The 10155-nt window shown below is 50.0% G+C and overlaps 1 protein-coding gene across 2 annotated transcripts in view; it reads left to right on the top strand.

Moving 5' to 3' along the window:
- The first annotated feature begins 74 nt into the window (after positions 1–74).
- The window catches only part of PRUNE1 (prune exopolyphosphatase 1), a 24882-nt gene continuing 14801 nt past the window's right edge, over positions 75–10155 (top strand). Inside the window, exons 1-4 of one of the 2 annotated variants that reach the window (XM_004716606.2) lie at positions 75–305; positions 1022–1575; positions 8527–8619; positions 9124–9326. In XM_004716606.2, the coding sequence (XP_004716663.1) occupies positions 1537–1575; positions 8527–8619; positions 9124–9326 (335 nt within the window). In that variant the 5' untranslated portion in view covers positions 75–305; positions 1022–1536. Of the gene's footprint in view, positions 306–1021; positions 1576–8526; positions 8620–9123; positions 9327–10155 lie in introns of those variants that run through there. The other variant, XM_013008319.2, reaches the window with a different exon arrangement.

The following is a 10155-nucleotide window of genomic DNA, read 5'->3' as shown; positions in this document are numbered from 1 at the left end:
CCACCAGCGGCCAGGCTGGTGTTCAAAGGAAGTTTGCGGGCTCCGCGTCTTTCCGCTCGCTCGCTCTCTCCCTCTTTGCGTCCATCGGGACAAAGAGCGATTCTCAGTCAAGGGCGGGCGCCTCGCGGCAGGGGTGGCCGGCCCAGCGCTGGACGGTGTCCACCAGGGCTTTCTGACCGGGTCAGCAGCTTGGAGATCAGCAGAGAGAGAGAGAGAGGGAGAGGGAGAGACGGGCGAGAGGAAAACAACAGAGCCTTTCTCCCTCCCCGCCCGCCGCGGGAGGACGGAGCACTCGTGCCTCTCTGGTGAGAACGGGAAGAGCAAGGCACCGGGCTGGACAGCAGCGTTTCCTCCTTAGATGGACGACAGGCCCTTAGCCCTGGGTCCGCCGAGGCCGCGCCAAACAGCCCGCTCCTTGCTTCTCAGCCCTTTAATCCACACGGCATCCCTGCGCCTGCCGTTCCCTTTGGAGCCCTCCCAGGGTTCCTGGCAAGTCCCAGCTGGATCGCCGCTGAACTTAGGAAGCGAAGGCCACCCGCGGCGATGCGGGAGGCTGTGAAGGACGGCCCGGGATCTATCTGGGAGGACCACGTCGAGCCTGAGAGCCAGCACCCCTGGGTTCGGGTCCTCGTTCCCACCCCAGGCCTCGGCTTCGCCACGGTCTCCTTCCCTAACTTCTCCGCTGGGGCAGTTGGAACGGCTGGCGGGAGGCCGGCAGGGACAAGAGGATGGATTAAGAACGAGGGAAATGACAGTCCCTTTTTAGGCGGCCCTCTGTGCTGCCCCAGGACCAGCAAGGTGGCAGTTAAGGGAGTTGGAACCGAGCACGACAATCCGAAGGGCCTTCCCAAACCGCCGCTATTGCCCAGGGGAGGGATGACGGAGCATTGGCAGAGCGCCCCAACAGATAGGCCACCCGGTTTGTAAGGGGTGAGGCATCAGAAGTTGTCGAAAGAGCGCTGGTATGAAGTTGAGAGGATACAGATGTTCTCATGTTGGGGCTTTTTTTTTTTTCCCCTAGCGTGGGCAACCACAAAATTCGGGCGAACAGCGGAGCATTTTAGTCAGGAGAATGAAGAGCTGTTTTGCCCCGAGTATTTTCAAATGTCAACAGGATGCTCGGTGAAATGAGCACAATAGAAGGACGAGAAGAAAGAAGCTTCCGATGTTACGAAGATGGGTTTCTGTGACGCATACACATAGGTGTCCAAGGAGTCAGTTCTCAGAAAATCGTCCGCCGCTCCATGTGGGCGCGTTTCCCCAGCAGCTGGACTACATTTCCCAGAACGCCCTGCGCCGCGGGTCACCTCGCGCCTCAAGCGTCTCGGGGCGCAGATGTTCGCGTCCACCGCCTGGGGGCGGGGCGACGTGGGACATCGGGAGCGTCTGATTACGCACTTCCTGCCAGGTCGGGGCCCGAATCAGCGTGTGGCGGGTTCGAGTCCCGCCTCTTGACTCTCGGAGTCCGGGGCGGGGCTCATTTGCGGAGAGTCACCTCGCCTCCGCCAGCGGCAGCGGCGCAGCTTCGGCTTCACCATGGAGGAATACCTGCAGGGTTGTCGAGCCGCTCTGCAGGTAACTGATCTCTCCTGCGCTGTAAGGACTAGCGCGTGGGTCCAGGAGGGACCGGGAGAGCCCCGAAGTCCCTGTGGAGTCGTGGGGAGGGGGTGTGGACGATGCCTCGGCAGGGGCCTGAGGAAGGAGGACCCGGGTTTGAAGGGTGAGAATGTCCCTAGTCGCCCCCTTGTAGGCTCCCGCTTTGGGGACCTACCTGCCTGATGGGGGACAGGGCGGAGCAGCGGTGGGGCTGGGTCCTGCGGTGGAGCCTCAATTCCGAGAAAGGACCAGGCTGAGCCGCCGCCAACCGTGCCCTGGGAGGTGCTCCTCCCGCCCCTCTCAGGTCTCCGCGTACGAGGCCGCTCGTGGCCCACTGGCCTCCAGGTGAACCCCGGGGGCACCGAGGGAACTTGTGTCCACAGACGTATTTCCCTAGGGCGGCGGGTTCCCTCCGACGGGAACCGCACACAGCCTCAGTACGAGATGGCGATGGCGTTTTCTTTTGCATTTAAGCTAAATGTACACAATACATCAGGCATAACGGTTGCCCCCAATCTGCATTGTTTTGCCTCCCGATTTTCTCCTTGGCCTGAATACACAAACTACACAGAAACCCCCTCCTGGGAAGGGATAAGCACGAAGTGTGTTTGGAATCAAAACTATGAGCATGACTCCCGAGTGCTTTGTGGTTTATTTTTGGTACTCTCCCGGCCAGTTGGACGCCCCCGCCGTGCTGACAGGTCTGGCAACATTAGGCTGCCAGCCCCGCTTAGCAGCAAAAACCTGGCCAGGCCTGAGTCGGGGAGGCCCCTCGCAGTTACACTGTTCCCCAGAAATCCTAGGTGGGTTGGGTCCGCTTCTTTTTTGTTTTTTTTTTATAATGTCATGAACTCTTCAAATTCCCCTAGGAAAGAGACTCTGGGTTTAACAAATGTAAAAAGTCACCTCATTGTAGCAGTTGGGGTAAATGAATGGCCTCATTTTTGGACATCGATTACCACATACTACATTTTTCTCTTGTGACATGCAAATGTGGGGGAAATTGCTCTAATTCATCAAGTGTTATAGTTTTGATTACCTGGGATTCCACCCCAGCTCATTAGAGGGCTTTGGGGCACTAAGTGCCAATCAGTTGCATTTCTCCCAGCCCCACTACAGTAACCCAAAGGACTAGTCATTGTTCCACTGTTTGGTAAAGAACACTTGGACCTGGAACCTTCAGAAGCACCTTCTTTGCTTGCCTGAGTCCAGAAGCTTGCCTAACCATGTGGCTGCCACATCACAAGCAGGCTCTGTGGGGTGAAACTGAAGAGCTGTGGGCTGCTTGGCTCCTGGCCTTTCAGTCCCCATAGGAATCCCCCAGGAAGCAAGATCTAGGCCTTCCTTCCTCTAAACGTGAGAATTTGTCTCTCGAAGTTCTCATCATACAGCAGGCCCAAGAGAAATGAGAAAACTTGACCCTAGGAGAGTTAGCAGGGGAAACTGGCGGCAGGATCTACAAATACACAGTAACAATTTGGGTCACTTGTAATTATTTGAAGTAGTATGTGCACATAGGGGGGAAATGCAAATACAAAGAGAGTCTAAAAAGGAAAGAAAAAAAAAGATCCACCCCCCCAGCCCCATATTTCCCCATCTAATTCCCTAGAGGCCACTAATGTTCAGTTTCTTGTAAAGAAAGATGATTTAGACAGACATAGTGTTAAGTTTTGAGAGTTTTCTGTTAGTTCATCTGTATATAGTGTAGCTTTCAGAGCATCGTGGCTTTTGTATGGGTTAGAGACAGCTGATATTCCAGCCAAGTCTGTTGATCATATTTTTAGCATTTGCTGCCAGAGGAACTCTGCCGGTTACAATACAATGTTCTATTAAAAAAGGGGGGGGCAGGGAGTCTGTTTAACTGAATGTCCTATGTGAGGTGACTCATCTTTCAGTTATAGAGAAATTTTTGTGGTGGCACTGCATCCAAGTTTACATATTCACCCTGGAGGCTTTGGGTAATGTGTAGTTTCTTTACCTCTCAGGCTTGAGGCAAGAGTTAGGAGTACCCCGCTATTCTTAGAAATTTGAGGCCCTGGCGTTGTTCCTGAATTTTTCTACTGGATGGCTTCTTAGTCTCTGGCTCCCTGACTCCTCCCTTCCCCCCACCCCCAATTCACTATATTCAGACCACACTCAGCTTCAGACAAGAAATGGTTTTCTTAGCCAGCCCTCTGATCATCTCGACCTCCCAGGGAGGGCACAAAGAAAACACCTGAGTAGGAGTCATTTAAACTACGGAGTATATGTAATACACATACACACATGTATATTTTAAAGAATCCGTTTATATTTAATTGTTTTCAGATTTAATTTCTAACATCTGCAGCTCAGATTTCCTCATGCAGCTAAGTATAGCTATATTTTCTCTGAACGCTTCCTCGGATGGTCCGGGCTCTGGCGCAGTTTGGCTCGTGCTTTCCCCTGTGGGGAGATGAGTTGAGAATGAAGTGTTTTGTAAAATGAAGAAATGAGGGATGCTGTATAAGTTGGGCGGCCAGACGCCTGATTTGCCCAAAACAGTACTGGCTTACTCCAGCACAATCACGAACATTTGACTCTCAAAAGTGTCCTAGTTTGAAAGCCAAGTAGATAGTCACCCAACCCCACCCCAAAGCTATGATAAGGATAAGGAATAAAAAAACCCAAAACAACCCAAACCCCAAATTCACTGCCATGGAGAGATGCCAACTCAACAGCTGACCTTGCAGATGGCAGCCCACTCAGAAGAATTTGGTATACACACCTGGAAAAAGGTAGTGAGCTCCTTGAGGTAGAAGTGAAGTTCCACCTGGCATCTACAAATGGTGGCCGCTGGAGGGGAGGGGAGGAGGATTGCCCTGACCTGGGTGGTCAGAGAAGGCTTCTCAGAGACAGGGAATCTGGGTACTGCTCAAATGGACAGAAGGAGCCTTGGTGGCACAACAGTTAAAGCATGTGGCCACTAATCAAAAGGTCAGTGGTTTGAACCCACCTGCTGCTCTATAGGTGAAAGATGTGGCAACCTGTCTCCGGATCGCTTCCCCTCTGCCATGTGGGGTTCCTGTGAGTCGGAACCAATTCATTGGTCTAGCATTGGATGGGCTGAGGACTAGGGGTGAGTTTGAACAAACAGGGATGCAAAGAAAGGAGAAATGGAAAGGACCTCCTATTTTTGGACTATTAGTAATGCTTATGTGTTACTGCATTTCATTCTCTACTCCACGAAACTGGTCATGGTATTATCCTCATTTTCACCTGAGGAACAGGAAGCCGACAAAGCCACAACACCACAAGTAAGAAGCAGGGCTGGGACTCAACCCCAACGCCTGTGTTCTTTGCAGACGGAGCCTCGGCTGCCATCAGAAAGGGAAGAACAGAGAACGCAAAAGGGCGGAGCTGGGAAGGTGCACCGGTGCCATGGGGCGGTGGAAGGAGCAGTCAGAGTCAGGCTGGGTGCATGGAGGGTGCTGACGCAGGTCCTCCTTTGGTCACCCCGTTTCCAAACTTGCTAGGAGTCCCTTGCGTGTTCCTTCTGCATCGGGTCCTTGAGCTTGCTGAAAGGGTTTTGCTGAGCGCAAGGCGGAAGGCATTTAGGTGCTCAACTTGCAGAGGTCCTGTCTCCTCGCCGCAGAGCTGAGGTTGTAGTTTGGTGCCAACGTTCTGCTTAGCCTTCTCTCTCTTTAAAAATTCATTTTAATTTGTGCTTACATAAACATAATTATTTAAGATTAGTTTTATTGGGCTATAGTTAACGCACCACATCGTTCTCTAGTTGAATCATATAAGAAGGGTGCTGTCATGACCACCATCAACCTTGGAACCTTTTCTTCCTCCATGTACGCAGTGCTGTTGACTCCTCATTTCCCCCACCGTCCCCTTCCACACCCCCCGGTAATTATTATTTCAGTTACTGTCTTCATAAAGACACCTACCTTGCTTCCCTATAGAGAAAAACATAATTTTTATTTTTAAGAGACCATTGATTATAGCCCTAAACTGGACAAATGGAAGACAGAGAGCAAGATATGTTCTCCACGTGGGGGGGGGGGTGACCATTGTCATGGGGCACAATGGTGTCCAAGGCTTGTTGAGATACAGAACTTTAGAAAGGACATGGGGGGTGGGGTCGAGGAAAACTCTCACACACGCATGGCAGGTAGCCAGTCAAAAGATCAGGGTTACATGCGGGGCTACCTGAGCAGGACTGGGACCGTGATTGCAATACGCACAGTGTGGTAGCAGGAGCTTCCGAGATGGGGACAGGGGCCTCTCCAAGGCAGTCAAGGGCATGTCTCGTGTCTGTGTGACAGCCCAGTATGGTGGGGTCCATCAAGGACATACCCAGGCAAGCCCCAAGGGAGACTGCCTCTCCACAGCTTAGCCTTCTCTTAATCTTGGACATCCGACTGACCCTCATTCTCCAGCCACTTGGAATGCAGATCATGAATCTAAATGAGTCTGGGGTGGGTCCTCTCTGTGCCCAGTAAGAGGTCTCTTGCCCTTGCCCTGCCTTTTCTCTGTTCCTCCGACCTTCTTTCTCCAGCATCGGGGGGCACTCGGCCCCTCGTGTTTATATAGTTACTTCTCTACCCCCACTACTGCTTCAGTGAGCACATTATCTCTGCAGCCACTTATCTCAGGTGCTTTGCTGCCACTTCGGTCCACAGCCCATCTGGGCAGTTGTTGGTATCCTGGAAACAGCGCGAGCCTTCTCTGGTACCAGGAGCAGAAATTGCAAGTGAGGTGGGGGGTGGGGGTACTGTAGGGCTGGGGGCTTGGGTACAGAACTCGCTTATTATGTTGGAAAAAGAGTTTAACGTTGAGAAACAACAATCTGTGCTTTCCTGTATGAATGGTCCATGACTGCCCCACTCGTAGAGAAATGGGTGCATGGGAGAACCCAGCGGCAGACTCCCTCCTGGGACCCTCTGCCCAAACTTGCAGCAAATAACCTCTGCCGTTTCTCCTTCCCTAGAGCGACAGGAACAGGGGTGAGTAGGAGCGTGGTTTCTAAACAAAAAGCTGTCTCACAACTAGAAAGGGGCGATTTTAGAAGAAATTTTAGAAGGCTCCTGGTGGTATCAGTTGCCCTTTCTGGCTGGGCCTGCTAGGTTTGGGGAGGAGAGGTGGCCTACAGGAGAAGAGGATTTTCGGTTTCTCTAGACGCGCCTTTTTCTAAAGTCACACTACTTTGCTGCTTTCACTGCTCAGAACTACCTTCCCACTTCTCTAAAGTGCTCCATCTAGAGAATCTTCCCTAGAAAGAACCTAGAAAACATCACGCAGAAGGACCCCACTCACAAGAGGGACCTAGAATAGGCACAGGTGCCAGAGTTTGTTAGTGGCACCCAAGGCAGGGGAAAGGGGCGAAAGGAGAAGCAAGGCTGGGGAGGATATCGTTTCTGTTGATGGGTCGACAGCTGATGCTGGTGATGATCGCTCAGCGTGATTGACGCATGGGTGTCACTGAATTGTACACGGGAGGGGTGTTGAATTGACAAATACCGTGGTTTACATTTACAACCGTTTTTAAAAAGTATAAAAGAGAGGATACTTGTACAATAAGCCAAGTCAGAGACTTTAGGTTCTCTTTCTACCCAGCGGGATGCCCCTGCTTGGAATATAATTAAAATTCTTTTTTTTTTTTTAATTAAAATTCTTAGTGAACCTGGCTTATTGAGTTGTTTTGAGGATTGAATTGAAGGTGAGGCATGAGAAAATATCAAAGCAGTAGCTGGTACACTGAATACATGTTTAAAAGCAAAACAGAAACTGTAGCTGCTGCTGTGGACACTGCAGGTATGCACACGCTTGATTTGTTAGTACTCGATACCCAGGGAGACACAAGCCTAACACTAGCAACAGGGTCCCTCCCTCTTCAGAGTTTTCAAAGTGGCCAGGATCAGAGTTTCTGCAGCATGACCAACCTTCACAACCACTGTTGCATCTGAACTGCTGGGGCAGGAGTCTGTTTCTTGGGTTAGGAGAGGTATTGGTGGTGGGGACTTGGCAGGGGAGGGGGATTTTCATGGGCCAGATCTGATTGTCACCTCTATAGTCTCGTCACCTTCTGCTCATGATCTAGAAGTATACGGATTCGTTCCTTTTGTTTGGAAAACGAGGAAAGCCTAAAGTAACATGCCCACGAGTCTGGCTTTACCAAGTCAGCTACCCCAGATGCTTTAGCTTTGACTTCTCATCAGGTGTCCAAAGAAGCAGCCGTGTTGTTGTCAGGAGCAATTGAGTCTATCCCAGCCTATAGTCACCGACTTGTGGCACAGAACACCCCTCGCTCCTGCATCATCTTCTCATTTGTCCCTAGTTTGAGCCCATTGTGGAAGCCGCTGTGTCAATCCAACTCTTCAAGGGCCTTTCCCACGCTGCCCCTCTACTTCGCTTTATTGCGCTTTCCAGAAGCGGAAGGAATTGTGCAATTATTGACACCTGTTCTTCTGTACGTTAGCATTTAAGGAGACTATAATTGAGAGAAAAGAACCCTTTTAACTGGATATGTGACTTCGTTAAACTGCTTATGTTTATTTTCTATAGAAACTCTTGGTGGCTTTAGAATAACATTTTACGGGGATATGCTTATTCATAACATAAAGACTCGTGAGATTCCCCTAGCTCCTCCAGGAAGATCAATGGGAGGATGAGTGTGAAGCCTCACGCCCTATGAGGATGAGTATAAATCTCCCCTCCCCCCAAAACCTCACTACTATCAGGTTGATTCTGACCCATAGCAAACACTATATAGGGTTTCCAAAACTGTAAATCTTCACAGGCCAAATTCATCTCTCTCCAGCGGAGTCGCTGGTGGGTTTGAACCATTGACATTGTGGTTAGCAGCCTAAGGCCTAAGCGTCACTGCCACCTGGGCACCTTACATAAGTGAGTGAAAATGAGTAGACACGCTTTTGTAAGTTTTCCACTCTCCTTTCTCCCCAGGAATCTCGATCGCTACATATTGTACTGGGCAATGAAGCCTGTGACCTGGACTCCATGGTGTCCGCTCTAGCACTGGCTTTTTACCTATCAAAGGTGAGTGCCGAGGAACAGGGTCCCTTAGAATGAAAAGATGTAGATTCAAGACCCAGCTCGGCCACTTTTAGCCACGGGTAAGTTAAATCCCTTCACTGTGCTGAGTCTCATGCCACCATCTATCAAATCTGTAAGGATAATATTTCATTGTGTTATTGTGCAGCTCAAATGAACAAACACATCTCGAAGGATTTATAAGCTGCGGCGCAGTATTCCATTGGTTATCGAGTACCTTATGTGTGTTCCTCTGCCCAGATCAGCTCCTGAGGACCATGCTTTCTACACTATCTAGGGCGAGGTCTTTTCTCTCTGTCATCAGTTGGCCTCCGTGTTCTTCCTAAGAAGGATGGAGGACCCAAGTGGTCCTTTTCATTTTTTGTAGACTGGCTAATCGTATCTTTGAGAAAGGTACTAAATTGCCCAAGATCCATGACTCACTTGGTCCTCAGGGTCTTGTGCCTTTTCCAAAACATCCCAGTACCTTCTTCTCATTCTCCTCTCCAGACTACTGAAGCTGAGGAGGTCTTCGTGCCGGTTTTAAATATAAAGCGTTCTGAGCTGCCTCTACGAGGTGACAACATCTTCATGCTTCAGAAGGTGAACATTCCGCAGTCCATTTTGATTTTCCGGGATGACATTGACCTCCAGGCACTGCAGCAGGCTGGCCAACTCATCCTCACCCTTGTTGACCACCATGTCCTACCCAAGTAAGTGGAAGAAAGTTGATGGTTCCCGTGGGTCCTGCAGGGGTCTGATGAGTTAAATATAGAAGAAGGAAAGGAGGAGGAAAGGAAGAACGTATTTATTTATTTTGAACTTCTTGTGATTTGGGTGCAAGTTGCAGAGCAAATTCGCTTTTCATTAAGCAGCACTTACATTTTGTGTCCTGGTATTGGTCATAATCCCCCAGTGTAACAGCACTCCCCCACTTGGAAGGAGGAAAGACGGTTTGCTCTCAGGACCTGCACAGAATGGTTGTAATCGGTGGGTGGTAGCAGATACACTCAGTTCTCCAGTTCCTTAAGTAATCAAAAAGCAAACCTGCGGAGTTCAAATTAAAGGAGAATGTAGAAACCATTTTTAAATTTTAATCATTTTACTGGGGGCTCATACAGCTAGCTCTTAATCACAATCGACACATCAATTGTATCAAGCATATTTGTACATACTGCCATCATTATTTTCTAAGCATTTACTATTTGAGTCTTTGGAATTAACTCCTCATTTTTCCCTCCCTTCCCCTCCCTCCCACCCTCATGACCCCTTGATAAATTTAAATTATTATTATTTTCATATCTTACACCAACCGCTGTCTCCCTTCCCCCATGGTTTCTGTTGTTAGTCCCCCTGGGGGCTGGGGGGGTGATGTGTAGATCATTGTGATTGGTTCCCCTTCCTCCCCTCCTCTCCCCGCCTTACCCCAACCCTCCTGGTGTCAAGACTCCCATTCTTGTTCCTGAGGGGTTTATCTGAGCTGCATTGTGTATGTCCTGAGTTCTTATCTGTACCAGTGCACATGCTCCGGTCTAGCCGGAA

This window comes from Echinops telfairi, unplaced genomic scaffold, assembly GCF_000313985.2.
Source record: "Echinops telfairi isolate 266 unplaced genomic scaffold, ASM31398v2 ScPeMD7_5805;HRSCAF=6673, whole genome shotgun sequence".
NCBI lineage: Eukaryota > Metazoa > Chordata > Mammalia > Afrosoricida > Tenrecidae > Echinops > Echinops telfairi.
The sequence above is the reverse complement of the archived record's forward strand: the minus strand, read 5'-3'. Positions and strand labels throughout refer to the sequence as shown.